Source organism: Eretmochelys imbricata, chromosome 9, assembly GCF_965152235.1.
Source record: "Eretmochelys imbricata isolate rEreImb1 chromosome 9, rEreImb1.hap1, whole genome shotgun sequence".
Classification (NCBI taxonomy): Eukaryota; Metazoa; Chordata; order Testudines; family Cheloniidae; genus Eretmochelys; species Eretmochelys imbricata.
In genome coordinates, this window is record NC_135580.1 from 81,255,882 (window position 1) to 81,279,912 (window position 24,031).

At 44.5% G+C, this 24,031-nt stretch overlaps 1 protein-coding gene across 1 annotated transcript in view; it reads left to right on the forward strand.

Annotated features, from left to right (window-relative positions):
- Positions 1 to 24,031, forward strand: part of LOC144270151 (vascular endothelial growth factor receptor kdr-like) — a 178,056-nt gene that overhangs the window by 98,287 nt on the left and 55,738 nt on the right. The window contains exons 10-12 of the mRNA XM_077826410.1: positions 5,784 to 5,934; positions 11,614 to 11,731; positions 23,427 to 23,535. Of these exons, the coding sequence (XP_077682536.1) occupies positions 5,784 to 5,934; positions 11,614 to 11,731; positions 23,427 to 23,535 (378 nt within the window). The remainder of the gene's footprint in view (positions 1 to 5,783; positions 5,935 to 11,613; positions 11,732 to 23,426; positions 23,536 to 24,031) is intronic.

The window sequence follows — 24,031 nt, forward strand, 5'->3', positions numbered from 1 at the left end:
GGCAGGAGCAGCTTGTGACCCCACAGCAACACTCTTAGTCCATACAATGACTCCTGGCATAAAATAAAGATACAGTCTCTTTCACTGAGTGGGGAATGATTGGGGTCAGTGGCCCAACCTGTCTACAAATTATTGACCTCTCTATTGCTTACCGCCTAAATGCAGCACTGGAAAGGAAGGTGAAATTTACATCACTCAGATCAATTTGAAATTTACAGTAAGTGCAACTGCTTTTGATTGCTCTTCACAGTGCAGCAGCAGGGAAGTCTTTAGTTATTCAGGTCAGCTCCCACACCACCAATTACACCCTCAGCAAAGAGAAGCTAGAAATACAGTTTAAACTAGAGAAGAGAAAAACCCACCTCAATGAATTATAAATCTACTGGAACATTGTGCGTTTGAAATGTGGCCACACAACAGGAAACATTTAAGGTTTGATTTCTGATTAAATTGAGAAAACTCAGCTCAGGAGGAAGGGTGGCCAACAGAGCAGATCGAGAGGACCGAGGTGCAGTGACAGATCTCTGTGGAGCTGTAGGGTCAAGGTGTAGGACAGCAGGAGGTGCTGCAGGAGGTGTACTTAGAAATATCACCCCCAAGGGTTCAGGACTGGTGCAGGAGCGACTGCTGCACATCAAGACTGAGGTGCATTGGCAGAGTTGTTTGAGGGTGCCTAGGACTGGTACAGCGGAGGCTGCTGCTGGTCAGGATCAAGCTGCATTGGTTGAACTGTTTGGGAGAGCCCAGAACTGGCATAGCAGAGGCTGCTGTGGGTCAGAAACAAGGTGCTTTTGGCACAGTTGTAGGATGAATGGACAGGATTCAGATCTACAGTAGTGGAGGGCTGTTGCAGATCTAGGCTGAGGTGCATTGCCAAGCTCCATGCAGAGGAAGCTTGCAGACCTGATGAGCTCTTCAGTGTTGCTGGTCTATCACTTTCATATGCTCTAAATTCACACCAGATTTTGTTTAATATTTTTTTTTAAAAAAAAAAAAAGCACTCACAGACCTGTCTTATTAAATCTGTATTTGAGATGTGTAATTTAAAGTGTGACCAGAAATATATTTGGATTCTGGCAGTTGTTAAAAATGGATTCCCACATGTGCTTCACACATACAAATGAACAAAGGTACAAGGAGCTCCCATTCTGGAAGTGTGTTGGGGGGGCAGGAGTTATCAGAGAAACACATTGGCTGTGTCTACACGAGGAGGGTTGGTAAAAAAAAAAAATCCCCACCATTGCTAACATTAGGAGTCCTAGGGCAGTTAAGGCTCTTGCACCCACCAATGTTTTTAATGCTCATTTATCTAACCCTGTTCCAAGCAGGACTAGATGACAAACTCCAGTGGCTGCAGAAGCCTTATCAACACTAGGCCTCCCAGGATTGCTGCCACTGATGGAGATTTTTAGCAATTCCCTGATGGGGGAATTTCTGCAAAGAGGATCTGACCCTGTGCCCTTTAAAGTGAATGGAAACACTCCTGTTGATTTCAATGGGCATTATATTAGGTCCATGAACAGAGTGGGTGAGATTCACACTCCCATTCTGGCTCCTTTGCACCAGATAAAAGGGCTGGAGCAGCATAAAGATGCTCCAAAAGCTCCAGATCCAGCCAGAGGAAAATTCCTCCAGCAGATGTAGACAGCTGGAGACTGTCCTCCGAGGAACTCCTCTGAACCTTGGTGTAGGGAGCATGCTGGGGCTGGGGCTGAGGTCAGGCCTGTAGCACATAATGCTGTGGAAATTCCAAGAACCAGTGCAGCCCACCGGGCAGTCTAGCAATATTCAGAAGTGTTTGACTCCCACTGATTTCAATGGGAATCAGATACATCTTCAGGCATGGATACCTCTGACTTGGAGAGGTGACGTGACTAGTCCAAAGTCACCAAGTAGTGGAGCTAAGGACTAGAAGCCAGAAGTTCTGACACCCATTCTCCTGCTAGAACCACAAACCACAACCTCTCATTTGAAGAAAGAATGTTCAGCTCACTGTGAAAAACAAAACAAAAAAACAGGCTTTTTTAAAAACTTTTCATTTTTAAATTGCCATTCCCATAATTAATCACAAGCTCTGCTATAATTGAGTTATGTGGCACTGTGAGGGGGAAAAATGACCGGAGGTTTTTTCAGCAAACCCCTTTAGTTTTAAGTAATAATTGCTTAAGTCTCATAAATAATTATGGCATTTGATGAATCATTTCAACTCATTTTAGGTTTCAAGTAATATTTAATAGCACCATGCAGTAAAGTAATTGTGGGATTAGGAATTAATTTGACGCTCCGGTAAATCATTATTTTAATTAGATCAAGTACAAAAATTGCCATTTCTTGTTGGGAAAGATAATTTAAATGACATCCAATATGTTCATCATTTCACCAAGAGTACAGACAATTCTGTTAATATTGAAGGGTATTACTCAACCCCTTACACACGCAAGAATACTTTCTCTCTGTCCCTCTCACATGCATGCACACACTCTCTCTCTCTCTCTCTCACACACACACACATATACATATAGTCTGTGTGCAAAATTCAGAGCTCACACCCAAGAAAACACAATATTTTTGCACCCTTCCATATTAACCTTAATGCTCTTTCTTTGGTAAAAAACACATGTACAAGTTCTTTGCAGACGAGCGGAATGAAAGATTTGAGAACCAACAGAAAAATGTTCTGAGAGCATAGAAAATGGACTCTTGTCCACCAGGGGTTTTTGATGGTGTTTATGATTGGGAATGATTCAGTGGTGGGAAAAGAGACACCAATTAAAAGTAGCCTTTCTCTGCAGAACACAGATCAGTAACACTCTTCCCTTAGGAATAACATCTTACATCCAAGAATCTCAAAGCAGGTTACTAACATTAACAAGTTAATCTTTATAATAGTAGGTTTTATTCCCTCCATTTTACAGATGGGGAAACGGAGGCACAGAGAACTGAAGTAGCTTATCCAGCATCACCCAGTGGGTTGGTGGCACAGTCAGGAGTAAGACCAAGGCCTGCTGACTCCCAGTCATGTGCCTTAACCACAAGATAACCCCGACTTCATGATTCTACTGGGAGAAAGAAGGGGTGGAAAGTGGATTTGTGGCGTGGTGTGTGCTACTAGCATTAGGGCCACTTAAGGGGAGAAAGGGAAAAAACTGAAACTTATGCGATAGATATCTTAACACCAGAAGGTTAATCATTTCTAAAGTGAAACACTAATTAAGGTTATTTATTCCAACTAATGTCTCATTATGGCATGGAAGCTGGGATGTTGTTGAGCCCTCTACAGTCAACAACTCTCCCTCAAAACTTGTTAAGGGGGAAGGCTGATAGAATTGCAGGCAGGGATGGGGTCAGAAGACCTTTCCTAGTCTGACCTGGCAGCCATGAGAAATGGAAAATGAGGATCCCACAGAGACATGGGATCAGAGCTGAAAAGCAAAGCTGGTCAGTCCCTAGTCAGAGAAGAGGGCTGAGAGACAAAAACAGAGGGCAGGGGTCCAAGAGCGATGAGTTAGGCAATAGCTCATATTTGCATATCTTGGGCCTCCTTGGGAGGAGAAAAAAGAAGTCAACCCAAAAAAACAGAAATCTAATCTATTGTACACTTCCCAACTTGTCAAAAGCCCTCAGTTTAAAGCAGCCACAGTCAGCTACTCAGAGGGGTTCCAAAGAAGGACCCAGACGAATAAATCTGTATGATTTCCTGTTATGAGAAGCAGACAAAGAGATATGACTAGGGATGGGCAGAGCAGTCTGCATAAAGAAAGAGGCCACATTTTTACCCCAAACCTGTCTGAGGTTAGAAAAAGGTCCGTTCACTTTTGGGGGGGGTTATGCCACCATTTTTCATTTAGCATGTTTCTGCGGGAGCCAGAAATAGAAAACACAAAGTATCCCTTCCCCATTGGCAACCATAGGTACTAGAAGTGTCTCACTGAGCCTGATCTTATGAGATTTCCAGCCTAAAGTTCTGAGTTTGCACCCTTTACACACACAAATAATACTTAGTCATGCCAGCAGTCCTGTTGATTTCGTGTGACAATGTCTTGCTCATTCTTCGCATACTACAGTGATGAGCCCAGCATAAGCACCTGTCATCCATTGATTTCAATGGGGCAGTTCACTTGACTACAGATTATTCATGTCAAGTTTGCAAAAGAGGATCTCAGTGTTGCAGATGCAAGAGTCTTTATTAAAGTTCAAATAAGCTGCCAAAATTTTGGATGCTTATCCAAGTATTTTAGTGTTCACTCCGCACTAAGTATGACCCAAAGTCTTGTTTCCAAGATTGTGGTGAAAATGTCTTGCATATTGGAATGATCAATTTTTTTGCTCTTACTGCTGCTTAAATTGTTGAGACCCTGTATGTGGATTGAGAGATGTTTCTGAGAATTCCAGGAGTCTCAACACTACACCAAAATCTCAACATGAGGATTTGTTCTCAACTTGGCTCCAAATAGGAATTTATCATATTCTGAGGGAACACAGTAGCAAAATGACAATTTTCTGCCTACAAAAGAATCCATTTTTTCTTTAAAAACATTCGAAGAGCAACTAAGAAATATTTTTCTATTTTTGCAAACCCAAATGGCTTCATTTAATGGTTTTGCTAGTGGGGAGAATTTTTTCACACCCCTTTATAGCTGCCTTCTGCCCCCTGAGCACCATGCACTTTGCAATCCCTACTTTTCTTCCCTCTCCCTTGTATCCTGTGCGTGGTACAAGGTAATGAAGGAGGAAGGCAAGGTGTCCAAATCAAAAAGACTTTGTTACAAAGACTCTGGGGCAGGGGTGGGCAAACTACAGCCCGTGGGCTGCATCCAGCCAGGGCGCAGAGTCGGGGCTGCACCATGCAGCTTGGCCCCGCTCCGGGAGACACTGGGTCGGGGGCTACACCCCCAAGCCTCTCCCAACATCCCAGCCCCCTGCCCCAGCCCTGATCCCCCCCGCTCTCTAAACCCCTTGATCCCAGCCCAGAGCACCCTCCTGCACACCAAAACTCTCATCCCCAGCCCCACCCCAGAACCCGCACCCCCAGCCAGAACCTGAACCTCTTCCCGCACCCCTGTCCCAGCCCTGATCCCCCTCCCGCCCTCCAAACCCCTCGGTCCCAGCCCAGAGCACACTCCTACCCCCCAAACTCCTCATCCCCAGCCCCACCCCAGAGCCCACACCACCTCCCACACCCCAACCCAAATTTTGTGAGCATTCATGGCCCTCCATACAATTTCTATTCCCCAATGTGGCCCTCAAGCCAAAAAGTTTGCCCACCCCTACTCTGGGGAGTTCATGAACAATGATAACCCTGTTCCAAACCACCAGCTGTTTGATAAGATTCTCTTAAGCCACTAACACTGGAAGTCTGGGCAGCAGGGTATAAGAACTAGGAGAGAACATCAGATTTTGCCTAAAGGGTAAGGAACCACCCTGTAACATCTTAATCCCGTGCCTATTGAAGTCAATGGGAATTTCATTGTGTAGCTTTATCCAGGAGACGTCTAACGTTCATGGCATTTGAAGGCGGCTAGGATTAATGTGGTGGAGTTTATATGTTTTGTGAAACCTCACAAAACATTCAGGCTAGTGACTGTACACCTTTTATGTGGGAACCTTTTTGGTATCATTGGTCACCATGCACCTAGCTCGTTTCTTTACCATTCCTCACTGGCTACAGTTACATACACTCCTCTGACAACCAGGCCCGCCCAGGGAACAACACTGCTCCAGCTTTATGGATGGGCAATATTTGTCACCTCGCTTTATGGGGTTTTGGTTTTGTTTTTTTTTAGAGAGGCCCAAAATCTATGAAAAGGAGACAGACTTTGACAAGGTCGCACAAGTGAATCTTGGAAGCACACAAACCCTTCAGTGCACTGCGAGCGGAACTCCAGACCCCAAGATCATGTGGGAATGGGAGCCATGCGCCCCTGCAGACACGCTGTAAGTGCATACTCCTGGGGCTCTCTTCTCAGGGTGAGCTGGTTACATATCATTTGTTTCTTTTTCTGAGAAATCCTCTTGCCAATATGCTTGGGCATCTGTGACATGGAAGACTTTAATGTCTGGGTATAGGACCAGTGCCCCTTCTTTATACTTTTCAAAGGGCAAGTCCAGGCCAACAGAAAGCTCTTGGAGCTTGAAGTCATCTGCCCACAGCATGGACAACCACAGTGCAGGCTCCCCCCTATAGCCCTGCTCATTTTTCTGAACCCTGCCCTGGAGAGATCCACTTCATTAGGTCTATTCAATCCTTAGCCCCTCAGCTGAGAGGGGTGGCCAAATGCCTGATCTTGAACTATTAAAGCAAATGGGAGTTTAGACATTCACTCAACTGGCAACAGGGCCAAGCTGGGCTCTGTGTCCACTATGAACTGTTCTGAGACCAAACAACTCATTTCACACAGATCACCAAAGAGCAGATGGTTACTATGAAACCAAACTGGATTCACATTAATGATCTGGAAGGGGACGGGCATATAACCCGCTTACCACTTGCATGAGAGAGAATATTATAATGCGGGGCAAGAATCATGCATCTTGTTTTCTTTAATTAAGGCAGACATGACTAGTTGCCTTGAAAGGTCACTCACAATTCACATTTTACTCCAAATTTATGTTTTGTACAAAAAAACTTCTACAAATACCTATGACCACACACTACAAGAAGGATGTGGAAAAATTGGAAAGCATCCAGCGGAGGGCAACAAAAATGATGAGGGGACTGGAACACATGACTTATGAGAAGAGGCTGAGGGAACTGGGATTGTTTAGTCTGCAGAAGAGAAGAATGAGGGGGGATTTGATAGCTGCTTTCAACTACCTGAAAGGGGGTATCAAAGAGGATGGATCTAGACTGTTCTCAGTGGTAGCAGATGACAGAACAAGGAGTCATGGTCTCAAATTGCAGTGGGGGAGTTTAGGTTGGATATTAGGAAAAACTTTTTCACTAGGAGGGTGGTGAAACACTGGAATGCGTTACCTAGGGAGGTGGTGGAATCTCCTTCCTTAGATATTTTTAAGGTCAGGCTTGACAAAGCCCTGGCTGGGCTGATTTAGTTGGGGATTGGTCCTGCTTTGAGCAGGGGGTTAGACTAGATGACCTCCTGAGGTCCCTTCCAATCCTGATATTCTATGATTCTATGACCAATGGAGAAGTTGACAAGTCTTTAAATTCCAGTGAAAATAGCTGCTTTTAAAACAAATAACCATTCCCCTGCAGAGTGTGAAGCCCGAAAGCACAAGATTTGTAGATTTTAGGGCCAAAAGGGATCATTATGATCATTGGGTCTGATCTCCACGGTGCTTGTTTAATAGATGTTTTGGTCTCAGTTACAGTAAGGCCATTTTACACTGCTCAGGCTGTAAATTACACCCATTTTATGGCCTCTTTTACTGTCAGAATGGTGATAGGTCACCTTAGTGTAACAGAATTGGACCAGATTCACTTTAACCTGACAATGCCCCTTTGACTTAGCTGGAGTTTTTTCCTGTGAATCCTTGGATGCCAAATATATGGTTGGTTGAGAGGGGAATGGCAGATTTGTGTGAGCGACCAGCAAGGGCAGATCTGAAGGAAAAGTGTATTCTTTTTAAGTGTAGAAATCCAGCAATCACAGAGAAAAGACCCCACTTTCTATCCCTTCAAGGATCATTAATGGACAAATGTTTCAAAGATTTAGGTTCAGTTTCACAGAGGAGTTAATTGTGTCTAACCTGAACCTCGGGAGCCATCTTCTTCAGTGCACTTTGCGTCGTCATCCACCCACATCAACCTGTATATGTCACGCTACTGCAAGGTGCAGCAAATGGCGGAGGGCCTTACTGTGAACATCTGTTTGATAAAGGACTGGAGGCAGCCCGAGAGTCTGCAGAAGCAGGAGAAAGCCCGCAGGTCAGAATCCAGCAAACAGGAACTAAGCGAGTTAAACACAAGATGCTTCAGGAGGATTCTTTAGACAAATAGACGTTTCCTTTGTTCCTGTTGAGATATTAGCTAAGTAGCCCACGGGGAGACCCCTGGGCTCAGATCTGAATGGCGAGTGCTTCCCCTCGTGAGCACCAAAGGGAAATACAGGAGCCAAACGTAACAACTCCAGTTGCACTTTAACCCTTTTCTGGAGTGAGAAGCCTGCAGTCAGGTTTTCCACCTCAGTGATAAAGGCAGATGTGGGAATAAGGAGCGAAATGTGCTGTGTAGCTCCTTTTTTTCTGCTGTCGTCTGAAAAGCAGCAGTGGAAAATGTTTGTAACGCTGGCTGCAGTTTCAGCTCTTTTTCAAGGACATGTCTGGTGACAGGCCACTGGACGTGGACAGGTCGCAAGGAGCATCTCCCAGACAAGGCCATTTTAGTGCAGCTGCTACCAAAGGGAAATTACCTGTGGGGTTACTTGGGACAGCAGCCACCAGGATCCTAAGATTCAAGCATCAGCAGCAGTCCTGTGTTTACCCACGTAAGGACGTGAAGGGTAGCCTGGTAATTGGTTTAGCTTTTGGCCAGCAAATATACTGTCCGTCCAGGAATAAAACAACAGCTGGGAATTGGCAGACCTTTGTAAGAGCAGATAGATATTGCACTTGGCTTCCATGGAGGGTATTCAAGGCACCATCACTGAAGGTGTTTAACAAGGGTTTCAGTAAGACTAGAGAGGGAATACTACAGGGTAATGTATCACACATCCTAATGGAAGTGTCACTAGCTCACCTGCAATCTCCTCCAAGCCCTGCATCTCGGATGGGATTGCGAGACTCCACACTCAAAGCACAACATTTCCCTGCATTTGAGTTTGCTGACATACCACCAACAGCAGGCACTGTGTGTGAGTAACTGTGGGGCACTGCTGCCAACCTGGTCCAAATTAGAACCAGTAACCTGGAAGCAAAAGGCCAGGCATAACCCCAGTCCCAACTCCCCGAGCTATTCAGTCCCTGATGTTATCAATTTAAATACAATTGCAGAGTGGCGTCTACCTCTGCTGGCCTCGGAGGCAATCTTATCTCTCCTCAGCAGAAACTGTAGGAGGATTCCTGTGGGAAATGACACACACCCCACCCTCCCTCATTTCCTGCTGTTGTCTCATTTCCTCTCCTTCTCTCTCTCACTGCTGTAGCTGGAGTCCCAATGAGTGGTCATTGTTCACTCCAAGTCTAGCTGTGATTTGACTTGTTTCCTTTGAGTTCCTGCCTTATGCAGACTTATGAGGGAACTGTTACTTGTAGGAAGCCACACAAGGCACCTTCATATCAGACTGTGCTGGATGGAGACACCAACATTAGTACAGATTTATTGATCCAAAGTGCGTCTTGTGATCTCCTGGCAAAAACACTCCTGCTCCAATGTGCACCTTACAGAGGAGGTCTTCTGTATTGGGAGCCTGATTGTCACAACTGCAGCACCCACAACTCCTAAGCAAATCAATGGGGTTTATGGGTGTGCTGCACCTCTGAAAATCAGGTCACATTTATTTTGCACAAGTTTTACCTTCTATAAGCCTGTTCTGGTGCAATTGCCTCTAAGACTGAGGGGAGAAGTTCAGACTCCCTGGTCATCCAAACCTTGGCATCTCTGCTGAAACTGCTAACAAGGGGGCAGACTTCTGTCATGTATGTTGACTTTGTGATGTAAACACCTGTCTTTTAGGATCTGAACTGAATTCACTGTCCAGCCATCAATCACATGTTAACAATTCCATTCACTCCCATCCTAGGCTGGATTTCAACTGGCAACCATGAAATGAAAAGATCCCTAGCCCAGCACAGATTCTAGTCCCCTGAGCCAGGAAGCCCTCTGAAGAGTGCCATCTGTGATGAAACTTCAGAATTAATAAGAAGCACGCCCTACTCTGTATTTGTCTAATATATTTCAATCGTAGCAATGTAGAGCTGGAAGAGACTTCGAGAGGTCGTCTAGTCCAGCCCCCTGCAGTGAGGCAGAACCAAATAAACCTAAGCCATCCCTGACAGGTGTTTGTCCAACCTGTTCTTAAAAACCTGCAAAGATGTGGCTTCCACAGCCTCCTTTGGAAGCCTATTCCAGGTCTTAACTACCCTCGTTAGAAAGATTTTCCTAATATCTCATCTAAATCTTCCTTGCTACAGATTAAGACCATTATTTCTTTTCCTACCTTCAGTGGACATAGAGACAATTGATTCACTGTCTTCTTTATAACATCCCTTAACATATCTGAAGTCTGTTATCAGGTCACCTTTAATGTGCTTTTCTCAGGTCTAAACATGCCCAGGTATTTTAACCTTTCCTCCTACGGCAGGTTTTCCAAAGCTTTTATCACTTTTGTTGCTCTTCTCTGGACTCTTTCCAATTTGTCCAAATCTTTCCAAAAGCATGTCATCCAGAATTGGTTACAACACTCCAGCTGAGGCCTCACCAGTGTCGAGGAGCACGGGACAAATACCTCCAGTGTGTTACATACAACATTCCTGTTTATACACCCCAGAATGACATGAGCCCTTTTTGAATGTATGCAAACATTGAATTAATTTTCAATATGCGTTATTATTATGAATGGAACCTCTACTTCTTTTTCCTCTGTTGTCTTAGTACGCACCCATTCCAATCCCTTTCCCTGCATTTGTCCTACTTGGCTTTTCTAAGCAGGGACATTAAAAGCCATCATTCACTTCCCACTGTTTGAATGAGTGGGGTTTTGAATTTCAGAATATACAGGAAGTGTCTGATATCTTTAATGAGCTATGACTATAATGATCTGCAGGTGTATTTCCTGTTTTGCAAATCACAATTTAGTGATTTGATTTAATTACCCCATATTTCTGTCTTTAGCTGTTTCCTGGGGAGTGTAGTGGAGTTTCTTATGGAGGCTGCACTAGCCGGGGACACGTTGGTTTAGTTCCCTGCTCCACCACAGACTTCTTATATGACCTTAGGCTGGTCACTTAGCTTCTTGGTGCCTCTGTTCCCTATCTATAAAAGGAGGATTATAGAAATGCCCTATATCACAGCACTGTTGTAGTGATAAACAGGGCTGTATAAATACCCTAGATAGATTCTCACACATGAGTTCCGGAGTGTCCAGTAGTCTGAAGGCCTCAGTTTGCAGAAACATCACTTGCAGTTCTTAAAGAATTGGGGGATTTTCAATGGTGGCAGAATGCTGATATTTGTGCCTCTTAACTGTGGAATATCTCACTATAAACACTCCTGCCCTGGTCTTTAGATGCAGTTTAAAAACCATGTTGACACTAACCTGGTCTCTAACACAGTTTGACCAGTCATTGTGAATGGGACCAGCCCATGTTCTAACCTATGAATGTTGTTTGTTACAAACACATTGTTCTTCCTGTATTCTAATCTAGAGTTCATAGTTTAGACACATGTTCTGGCTGGTTTAAGCCACATCAGAAAATGATTTAACTGGATCAAAGTTTAAACCAAATTTCAACATGCCCCCAAAATGAGTTTGAGATGTAGTGATGGTCATTTCCACAAGGAGACAGAAAACTCCATCAGTTTGTTATCATCAGTAGCTTTCAAGAAGTCCAGGGGCACTGTACAGATAGAGACCACCTCTGTTCGAATGCTTGCTACATAGACCATGTACAGTATGGGTGTATTTTTCAATTGCATCCTCCCTTTTCCACCTCCAGCTGCAGACACCGTGGAAAAAGAATTGTTCAGAAAAACATCAGTGAGGCAGACATGTGGACAGGCAACAAAATCGAGAGCATTGAGGAGAAATACATAATGCATGGAGATAAAAAAAAGGTATGTCCTGGAATAATCCTGGGTTTCTTGGAGGAGCTGCTGCACTCACACAGAACATCTCTCCCTGAGTTTCTCAAGCACTGCTTTCCCGCTAACTGCTAACATGCTTTAAATTCCACAGCCATTAGATCATTTTCAAATCTCTGCTGTTTAGGAATGTTGGTCTCTGGCAGTGATGTCACTTGTCCTGGTTAAAACTCTCCAAAGACATGTGGGTCAAAAACCTTCCAGTCTCACTCGCTCTTGAGAAAGTGTACGGACTGCTCTGCCCAAGAGGGGGCCTGTGAATAGCACTCAGCTCTAAGCTCCTCAAAATACTTCTCACTTACAAAGCACATTGGGTCTGGAATGCGCTTCACCAACATGCTCACAGTACACCTGTGAAGGATGGAAGCATTAATATCCCCATAACAATAACCTCGACATCTACATTTTCCTGAGTGCCCTCTAAGTTTCGAAGCACCCATTTTGAGGGTGCCCACTTCAAGATAACTTGGGTCAGGTTTTCAGAGATTCTGAGCACCTGCAGCTCCCACTGGAGTTGTGGTTGTTTGCTAACCCTCTGGGGCACCAGTGACTCCACAACAGGTGGAAGGAGATAAGACCATGAACACCTGTCTGTCTGCACTGGCCAGCAAAGCTGGCTGCCCAGGACCTGCATGCTGCACACCTTCAGAGGTGGCACAGTGGGCATGTTCCCTGTGTGTGCTTGGGAGCTCCAGAAGACAGGATACTTCTCAAAGCTCCACCTGGGTCTGGGTCTAAATACCGCAAACTGGAACATTTCAAAAAACGAGGTGGCACCTTTTATGCATGAACATCCCAGTCCAGGGTGATTGCCTCAGATGTTCCGCGCCACAGCTGTAGACTGCTGACTGCGCTGGAGAAGAGGCTGTGGTGTGGCTCTGACAAGTTTTACCCTTAGTTATGATATATATATGGATATTTATGGGTCTCCAGGCAGTGTCACAGTTCTGTTTGTTCAGCGGTAGGTGTGGAGATGCATCAGGTGTGTTGGGACTCGATCCTGCAAGAGGCTTCGTTTTCTGATGCTGACCCAGCAAAGCACTTAAACACATGGTTAACTTTATGGGACTACTCACATGCTTACAGATAAGCATGTGCTTCAGTGCTTCCCTGGACTGGGTCCAGAGAGATCAGCACCCTGGAGAATCAAGTCCTCTCCCATCTGGTCTGTCTCATGGAGACTTTCAATGCTGAATGTAATTTAAAGCAGAACTCTGAAAATATGGGTGAGGGGAAGAAAAGCACAATTCCAATTTCATTCCGGAGCTGTCTCCTTGCTGTGGCTTCCTCGCCTTTAGGATTGTATGTGTCTAGATAACACAGGACCCTAACATAGGCTCTGTCTTTTGCTGCTCCTCTAGTCTCAGAACTGTAGAGAAGAAGCAACCACCTAGAAAGTCCCAGCTGTTTGTAAAGAATCTCAGCAGCTGCTGGAAGAGGCATATGAGTAGGGCAGAGATCTCATTCCAAACCTGGCCTGCTGTATTTTATAGAAAATTAGACCATGGAAACCCCCTCTTGGGAAGAATAAAAGCTATTTAATTCAGATCCTCTTCTGGCAACTGACAACAGTCTCTTTCTCTTTAGATCAGTGGTTCTCAAAGCCGGCCCGCCACTTGTTCAGGGAAAGCCCCTGATGGGCTGGACCGGTTTGTTTACCTGCCACGTCCGCAGGTTCGGCCGATCGCAGCTCCCACTGGCTGCGGTTCGCCACTCCAGGCCAATGGGGGCTGCGGGAAGCGGCGCAGGCCAAGGGATGTGCTGGCCGCCCTTCCCACAGCCCCCATTGGCCTGGAGCAGCAAACCATGGCCAGTGGGAGCTGCGATCAGCCGAACCTGCGGATGCGGCAGGTGAACAAACCGGTCCGGCCCACCAGGGGCTGTCCCTGAACAAGCGGCGGACCGGCTTTGAGAACCACTGCTTTAGATAACAGCAGCTTGTCCTCACAAAGGTTCTTCCTTTGTAAAGCATTCAGGTCCCTGGCTTTTGTGGTTCTCAAGGCCACCACCCTTGTCAGGTCTGCTGAGCTCTTGCTAATAAACTAAGGGCTAGTCTACACTAGAAGCACTGCATGTGCACCACTGTAACGAGCCTGCTGAAGACACTCTATGCCGGCAAGAGAGCTCTCTCCCCTCAGCATAATAAAACCCCCTCTGTGAGTGGCAGTAGTTATGTCGGCAGGAGAAGCTCTCATGGCACTTAGGTCTGTGTAACGTACGTCGCTCAGGAGGGCAGCTTATTCGCACACCTGAGTGACGTAAGTTATACCAAAGTAAATGGCAGTGTAGACAAGGGCCTCAATCTCCGTCTCCCTTCATGCCAGTGTAATGCAGGAATAACTCCATTGAAGCAAATGGCGCTGGGAAACCGATGTGAGAGGAGAATCAGACTCCCCACATGCGTGATCATGAAACAGACCCTTCTGGGTGTTTGAAAATCAGTTTTAAAAGCCACGGCGCAAATAAGGTGTCTTGCAATTGCTGCAACAGGTTTAAATTCCCCCCTCCACCAGTCTTTCAGCAGCAGCTGCTGCTTTGTGCATCGGGCTGGGATTCCTGAAACACTGCAACAAAACATAAACATGACTCTTTTATTTTGTTTTGTTTTCCACACAAAAGGCAAATACCCAACCTCACCCCACCTCCCATTCTCCCTCCCCAAAAAGACTTTCAGGTGCAAACCTGGCAAGTTTTGGCCAAGGGCAAATATCTGACCAATTGTTTCTGGAATTTCAGCCTCAGGCTGCCTTCTCTGCCCAAACCTGCAACAATTACCCTTCCCCAAAACTGCAAAGTCTTGTGAACAAAATCACAAAAAATAATCCTCCTGATGACAACGGATGAAGTGAAAGTTGATCATTTTGCAGAGCTTTAGTGGACATTAGTCTACCGGACAGGGGAGAAGAGTACCACAAGCCCAACTCAAAGGAGCTCACAAAGCCTTCCTCAGAACAGGAATAGCAGGGACAGCACAGGGCAAATTTCTTCTCCCATCCCTGGCCAGAACAGACCATGTCTAGTACGTTTCTGTGACTCATCCAGTCCTTGCCTTCCTGAGTCCATTGACAAAGGTGCCTTCCTTAATGATGACATCCGCCCAGGAGCCATGGGCTGAGACCACTGCCTTAATTCCCATAAGCTTCTGATCAATCATGGCTCATCATTAAGTAGAATTCAGAACAGTGAACTAGAAGCAGAAGGCTCTTTGGCCCCATCTCTTCTCCTGAAACAGTCAGAAGCAGGACGGTCCAGTGGTTAAGGAACTAAACTTGGGCAAATCACTTATTGTCTCTGTGCATCAGTTCCACATCGGTAAAACTGGGATAATAGCAGTTTCCTCCTGCTGCGAAGATAAATACATGTAGATTGTGCAGTGCTCAGGTACTATCATGTAAGTACCTTAATAAGGCCTTGTCTACACTACGGCTTAAGTCGATGTAAGTTACATTGCTCAGGGATGTGAAAAAAACAGCCCTCTGAGCGATGTAACTTACATCGACTTAACGCGGTGTCTACACCTGTCAATGTAGTACATCTTCACCCGATGCACTAAATCGACATCGCTGCATCAATCACAGCGGCGCTGATTTAGCACGGTAGTGAAGACAAGAGGCAGGTCTATGCTACGGAAGGGATCGACGCTCCGAGATCGATCCACTGGCAATCTATGTAGCTGGTCTAGTAAAGACCTGCCAAATCGACTGCAGATTGCTCTGTACTCTACCCCCGACGAGAAGAGTAAGGTAAGTCGATGGGAGATTTTGTCCCGTCAACCCCCCAGGGTGTAGACCCTGCGGTAACTCAACCTAAGGTGCGTTGACTCCAGCTATGTTATTCACGTAGCTGGAGTTGCGTCGCGTAGGCCGACTTACCGCAGTAGTGTAGACATAGCCAAGGATACATAGATCCATGCTCCTCCACCCAAGTTTATTTTTCTAAATATGACTCGTTCTCCCTGTAAGCAATCTCTCTGCAACAAAACTGTTTTGTTCCTTTGGGATTATTAAAATAACTTTGCAGCTGTTGTTTGATCCCCGTTTGCAGTAGCCTTTTCTGGCCTTTGTTGCTTTTTCTAGATTGCAGTCTTGCTGAAGTATTTATGATTTTGTGCTTTCCCAAACTCTCAGTACATACCCTTTGTACGTACACATTTAAATATTTGATTATTAAACTTTAATTAAAAGATACATTTATAAATTATATAATTTTACAATTTATGATTCGTTCATTCGTTTTCATCTCCCCCTGGCCCGCTGCTTATAAAGGCATTCTGAAGTCTTTCCTAATAACTGTGTCTTGATTAAGATTTATTCCTATTAATAAAGTTAGGTTATGTGAATCTCAGATTTCACCCCTCTTGTCTGCCAGCTTACATTGTGGACAATCCAACCCACCCCCTTTCTGAAGACCAAGGCTATCTGTGTTGAGTTAAGTGGAGCCTTTGGATAATAGAATATAATTTTTAAAAGACACTGATGAAATCTTGTGGCCTTCAGACTTTTCCTTGTTTTTATCAGTGGTTATTCCCACCAGAAATGAAACAGACAGGAAATGTACCAATCCATTCCCACCATGTCCTAGCAAGTAATTCATCTGCATTTGACTAGCCAGATGAAATAATAAAGATGTTGGAGACTGGGTTAACCTGGCTTTTATTGACTGTGTTATGAATATGGGATTAGCTGAAATTGGTTATTTTTCCTGTGTGACTTGAGCCTGTCCTGCCATAGATGAAGTCCTGCAAAGGGGAGGGTGAATTTTCCCTCGTCTCCAGCTCTTCACTACACTCTGTCTCAGACTCCTTCAATTTCAGGGTCTCAAAGGACTGCAGAGATGCATGTTTGTAAAGTGACACTAATACTTTAGGGCCCTGCCTTCTGAAAATGCAGAAACCACCCCCCATAAATTCCTGGGGCTGCTGCCCTAAAACCAGAATTTTGCTCTCTATCAAGTGCACTGAGTTTTGAACTTTGGTTGAGGCTCTACTGCATTTTCTTTTAGCCCTGAGTTTTCCCTGCATCAGTAGCGATCCAATGACCCAGCAAGGTGCTAGGGGATCTGTGCTGCTGGAGGGGACATTTTTCAGTTGAGATGTCCAACCATCTCATAATAATGCCTTGCTAGGATCTCTGAGTGCCTTGCACACAAAAATCAATGAAGTCTTACATTATCCTTGTGGGATGTAGGGCTGTTGTTATTATTCCTTTTCACAGATCGGGAGGGGAATTTCATCGCTCTCCCTCTGTGAAGTTCCCTGCCCAAAGACTGATGACTCATGAGTGAGTTTCAGCCTTAAGGTTATTCTGGACACCGCAGCATGCACAATAACCAGGGCATTAATTCAGACTTCCTGGCCAAATTCTATTTGGCCAATTTATGTTCTGCCAACTAATTTCTCCCTGCAGTTTTGGTTGGACACTGGAGTCTTCACTTCCTGTCTTAAACTGTTAAGCCGCTGCCAGAAGTGGCTTCATTTTAGTGCCAGGTGAAGCATCTCACAGGACATAAATTGCTTTGAGATTTTCCCTTCAGGTTGAAAGATGCTGGGATAATATTCCTTTATTCTCTTTCCCATTATAAAACTGATTGTATTGATCTGAAGTTGGGCAAATAGGTCATAGTAAAAAAAAAAAAATAGCAGGGTCCATAGATAATGCAATCCTTGTTTCTGTGGGTCTTTTCTCTGCCACACGTGTATATGTGATTCAGAATCTGATGAGTCAGTTTGCCCTGTTCATGCGGCTGATTGGAGGTGTTTTTTGTGGGGAGCCTTATGATTTTATCTGGCTGGTGAATTTCAGGAGGACCTAGGGGGAAGTTAAGCAGCTCCAGCTGAAAACATCAGAGTTAAACTGCCCTGGAGGAATGAAGTATAATGCCTGGGGGTGCACAATACAGGGATTGAGCTGCAGAAGAGTTTGTCAGCTGGAGATATGTGAACAGCTAACAAGATATTTTAAAAATATCACCCCACACGTGTGAACATTTCAAATGAGCTTCCAAAAACAGCAGCATGTTTGTCTGTTTAACAGGGCCAGGTGAGCAGTCACACCCCAGATTTCTGTTAAGGCATCCAAATTCCAGAAAGCAGATTGTGCCATGTAGGCTCTGGCTTGTGCAGAGGGCAGGACACAGTGGCACAACTCCTCCCTGAGCTCTCCAGTGTACAGGGCAATAGGTGGGCTGCACCATCCCTTTCAAGGGCTTAGCCTTCTTCCCAGAGTGCCTGGTGAACTCCAAGGAGCCATGCCAAGGGCCGCCCTGCCCACTTTGGGTTTGTTTGTTTGTGAATCCCAGGGTGAGAGGCAAAAGCAGTCTCACCACTCCTGCAGAGCACAGGACCTGCTAGTTTGCTTGGGGTACTCCGGGGTACAGGAATGCTCCAGGCACAGTCAGCCCCCTGCCCATCAGCACTAGGGCCAGGCCCAGTCTAGGTTACTCACAGCAGAGGTGGGTCTAAAGATGCAATGATCGTGCCTGCAGTGATTGTTCATGTCTAGAGCAAGCAGTACTGGCTCCCTTGCTCCAAATGGCAGCTGCTAATTAAGTTGGTGGGTTTCCCAGAACCACCACGAGCCAATAGCCTGCCAGCCCTTTCAAGCAATGATGCACCATTCAGTCATTTTCCAAACAAAGCATGATTGTCGGCCCCTGGTGGGAGTGGCCATCAGTACAATTTGGCACAAAGTATTTTATATGAAAGGGCCCTCAAATGTAAGCAAAACAACCACATGATGCATAACTCACCAGTGAGGGGTTTTTTCATTCCATGTTTATATACGTGATAATAATACTTTGTGCTTATTCAGCACCTTTCACCTGAGGATCTCATAGCACTTTACAATCAGTAAGCCAAGCAATTCGCCTGTGAGGTAGGTAAATATTGTCTTCATTTGACAGGGAAACTGAGTCACGCAAAGATTAAATGACTTGCCCAAGGACACAGAGCTAATCATTCATAGAGCTGAGAGAAGAGCCCAGAAGTCCTCAGTCCGCTCCCTGGCCCCTTATCTAATTGTTAGTCCTCACACCTTCCTTTATCAGCTTTTAAATGAACATGCTAAGATCTGACTGGGATAGTTAAGACAGTAACTTTAACAATGAAATACAAGTATGATACCATTGCCCTCCGAGTGACTGAATAAGGAGCTAATTGATATATTCTTTGCAGGATTTCTAGTGAAATTCCTGTTAATTTCATCTTCCTCTAGCCATCTCCTTCCCCACGCTGCCACCCTTAGACAGCTGATCACTTTTCTACCCCCTTTCTCTCCTCCTCATCCTCGCCCACATGTAGCTAAGGAGTGAAAGAGAGAAGAGTTGTTAACTAGAGCCAGAAGAGGGAGGGATGAGACCAAGGAACTGAAAACAAAGGGTAGAAAAAATTATTTATTTTTCCTGGCTCCAGCTTACTCTAGCTTAAAGGAAAAGCCGAGCTACCCTGTGCTTGTCTTAGAACACTCATGTTGTGTGACTGTGGAATGCATCTTGGCTGCCTCTAAAATAGGTTCTTCTTTTTTTTTATCAGTGCAGGAACATTACACAGTTAAACATATGGAATGTGTTGGACTATTCCCGTCCGTTTTTTTTTTTTAGCAGTGTCTTCTCGTTACTTGCCTTAGAGATTGCAGTCATCTCTTTTGTGGACAGGTTTTAAACTTAATTAGTTAACTTGCTTTTATTATAACTATTTATTAGTTAATCTTGTGGCACTTGGACTAGAGTGACTGGGTGGCCCAGGGATTATGTAAGGGCCAATGAAGCCTTCTATATTGAGAGTTCAAAGCCAGCCCCAGCAGTCAGAAATTGTTCAGCCCTGCAGGGCATTTGGTGGCCTCTCTGCAGTGATTGATGGGGATTCAATCCAACTCCCTCGAGAAAAGTATCCAAAGTACAACTGCCGTTGCAATACCTTGTCATTAATCAGCTTATGCACAGTCTCGGCAGAGGAGCAGAGGATTCGTTAGACACACCGCTGAATTGCTAGTCACGCTGGCAAGGGGCAGTGTGTTGTGGAAGCTTGAACTGCACTTGTGTGTGGGCTGCTACAGAGGGAAAACAGAAGACTACAGTCTCTCAAGTATCAATTTGCCACCTTTCGTCAATGATAACGGCACTACAAACATGGGTCGTTTCAAAGTAATTGCAGATTTGACTTCAGAGCAGTCCCTATAACTCAGCAGAGAGCACGGTATTCTAGCTGAAAAGATCTGTTCAGAGAAAAATAGGGTAAAAGTTTGGATCCAGCAGATGACAACATGGTCAGGATACTTCTACTCCTGGTACAATTTTCTAGGTCTGTCCATGCCTGTTGAATACCTTAAGCATAGAAATTATGAGATGGAGAGGACTCACTGGATCATTTAGCTCTTCCCTGCAAGCAATGTAGGATCATTCCATCAGAATATCCTTCAGTGCTTTGTCCCCAGTTCTGTTTTAAATGTCCCAACTGATAGGTCTTTTCCACCTCACTTGAGATATGACTCCAATCTACTAGGCTTCACTGTTAGGCCTCTGTTCCCCTATGTTAGCCTTATGTTTTCATTTGCTCAGTTTCATCCCACTCCCCACACTCACCCTCCTTTTGCACATTTTTCTTGTGCATTACAATTATTTTAAATTCAAAAGGGATGGCAACAGTCCCCTAATCTCCACCTGTGGTTCAAGGCCAAGCACAGACATATTTAATGGTGGTGATGTTTGTTCAGCCTGTTGGTTTTTTTTTTTTAACTATCTAGAATAACAGCTGATGAACATCTGTGGAAACATCTGCATTGTGTATGAAATTATTTTTTTTAACCCTCGGGGTTAATAGGGGTTACTTGTCCACGGAACCTGTTTGCCGAGTTTGTCCATGGCTACTTCAAAAGCAGATCCCAGTACTGGCTTCCTAACCACTCTATTCAGGTTCAGCCAGGTATATGTTGCTGAGTGAAAGACAAACCTGTCTGATTTTACTACGGGAGGGGCTGAGGGATTTGTGCAAACTGGTTAACACCCCTTGTGGAATATTTGTGTGTTCCAGAGCATCGTTTTATTGGAAACTGAAACAAGATTAGGGCAGTCTGGCAACTGAGAACTTTATTTAAGATGCTGCAAAGATAATTGGACTCCTGATCTCAGAGATTTACCCAGAAGCATAAAGCCAGAGTGAAAAGCTGATGCATAATGGTTTCAAGGGATTCATCTTATTAAATAAAATCACTTTGAAGTCTTCATTTCCCCCACTGAAATCCTATGCATTTCTCTGCTGAATGCTGCTGTTGTGAAAGCCACTTTTTGGAGGGCTTCTTGAGGTGCTCTTTCTAAGACAAGACACTAAACTGAGGGCTTATCTGCCATATCTAGATGAGTATACTGCACTTATCACCATGGTACCTGAGGGCATTATATGCAAACAAGGAAATCTATTACTCTCTCTCTCCTTCCTTCAGTAAGATTTCCCCAAGAAATTCCCCCAAATTGGAAGAATGGGGAATGTTTCCCCACCCCTCCAATCACCTTCACATCTAAGTACTTCCTTGATAAATGACATCTGCATAGCAAGGCTTCTAGTTATCTTCTCTTCTCCTTTCCCTGCTATCAGGGTTTTCCTTGGGATATAGACTAAATTTTTTAAATCCTGTATTCTTGACCAGCAAGTGGACAGTAAGATCTCATGGCAGTTTTCAGAAGCATAGGGTTATTTCTCTTGGTGCTCTTGCCAAATTCCTCTAGGGATAATTACATTCTGCCTACCTGCAACCTCTCCCCTGCCATTTTAACTGGCTACCTAGTATTCTCCTTGACTTCCAGTGCAGAACTGACATGCAGTGAGGCTGTGAGCTGTCAAACAGCTGTCCAATTTCATCTCAGAGGTTGCTGACTCGCAGTCCTGACTGCAGCAATTCCTGCACAAATCGTTTGGGAGATTAAAAAAACCTATATAAATATAAGCTCTGATAATAATACAGATGATATTGGTCCAGTTCAGCAAGTGCTTAATGTTAAATCAAAGTGTTCAAGTATTTTGCAGAATCAGGGCCATTATTAAGTGTTATAGTGGGGGGAGGGGGAGGACTGGTAGAAAAAATGTACAAAAAATGTTCCCTCTTTGGTGCAATTTCATTCCCATGAAATGGCTGTTGACACATCAGAAATTAAGTGCAGTGGCAGCATTTGGGGGCTCACTACTGTTCCTGTGTTGGAGGCCAGGGGAACTGGATTTTTCCCCTGGTTTTGCTTAACTACAGCACAGTATGTCCCCATGAGAAACAAAGACACTTTTTCATTTACTTGTTCTTATGCAGAGGTGAACTGTAAAATTCACATGGGATCAAACCTTTGAATCTCATTTCCCTACAGGATTTAAAGCAACAAAGCTCAGAAAATCTTAAGCAACTCACTGAAAATACATCCCACCCTGCTCCAACCACAGGCAAGGTGAAACTTTATGAGGAGAAAAGGAATGTCTTGTGTGTATTTAGTTTAGGATATTAAAAAGAAAATCCTGAGATGCTTTTCTACACATCAAAGCACTCCGAGATAAGGCCAAAAGGCCAGGGGGAGTGCTATAAGTTCTGGCTCTCAAACTCGTTAAAAGGGACTTCAAGGAAAGTGATATTTGTTCCAAATGTGTGTTTTGAGATCCTCAGGTGAAAAACTCCAGAGAAATGCAAAGTAATCTTGCAGGAGCATCTCAGTTGTAAGGGGTTCAGCACCTTGCTAGCAGTACCAATGAAATATCCAGAAATAAGATGAGACCAGCTGACTTTTCCTAATGATAGTGTGATGTTGCATCATGATGACCCAGAGCCATGAGACAATCCGTTTGTTCAGAAGGGCATGTATCAAAGCGGAGCAGCACAGAGAGATCTCCAGAAACATAAGATAATAAGAATGGACTTGAACTTGGCCCACATCTCCGACTGAACCATTGAAAGAAGTTCTTCCCCACCAATGCTGAAAGAGTCCCCTCCATTTGAAATCCAGCTTGCTGTCCTAGCAATGTCTTCTGGGTTTTCTGCTAGTGTCTTCTACATTTCACAAATTCTGATATTTTCCTCGGGGTCAGAGGAGAGACCTGTTGTGTTGAGGCAGCCTCTGACTCAAGGAATCCCTACAAGAACAAACTAAACCTCATCAAAGACAGGGCCAAGTACTTTCCTGCCCCAGGGGAACATACCTCTCAACTGACCTCATTTCAAGGGACATCACCCATTTTTAGGTTCAGAGTTACCTAATGTCCACACAAAGTTTGGCATCCTCTCCTTGTTGAAAATTATTTACAGCAGAAATAAAGAATCATGAATGTGAGGTTGTTGGAAAAGTTATTGGCACTGAATAAACGAGAAGCCCTGTATTTTCAGGTTCTTGCATGAATTTTTCTTTTGTGTCTATGTCCCACAGGTGTGTTGCAAAGAGAAGCCCTGTCTGTAGGGGGAGGAAGTAAAGGGGAGGAGTTGCTGGGGTTGGGAAAGGGAAGTGCACTGACTGAGATAAACGGAGATGGAGAAAAACATTTGCCCGGTGCTGGGCTTCATTCATTAATAGTGATTCCTTTGCTAATTGTAGTTTTTCTACCATAAAATATAACACTTTCATCTACAGCATTTATCGCCCTTTCCCACTGCCCCACTATGGATCCACTAAAAACAAACCCCTTTCTTTTTCTCCCTTTGCTTGGCAGATCATAAGCAAGTTGACTACAGAACATAGCAATGCATCAGGGATCTATTACTGTGTGGCTTCAAACAAGATTGGTAAAGAGGAGAGAAGCATCAAGTTCTATGTCTCAGGTAAATAACAGGCTGCACAGATGATGGGTGCTTGCTTTATAAAAGCTTGGTTGCACTGTTTTATCTATCTCAGGATTTCATACCACTGCCCATCACCACCGAATCCAAGCAATTTCCATGTAGTATCAATGGCAATAGCAAAGTCCCTAGTGGACTTCATGGGGTCTCCGGCACCTAGGTGTCAAATTAGCCCTTTCCTACAATGGTGCAATCCCATTGGAGTCAATGAGGTTTGCAAAGATAAGCAAGGGCCATATCTGGACCTGACCCAATCCCACAGTTGTAGTTAGAAAGTTTTTCTTAATGTCTAATGTCTAATTAAGGGGACTGAACTGGATGACTTCTTGAGGGCTCTTCCAGCCCTAGATTTCTATGATTCTATATTATTTCTCCAAATAACACAACTCCAAACCCATATCCGTTTAATCTGTTAGTGTAGAATCCCTTAGCAGTGAAATCAGAAGGTTTTACACCCTGGCATATTTGTCCAAATGTC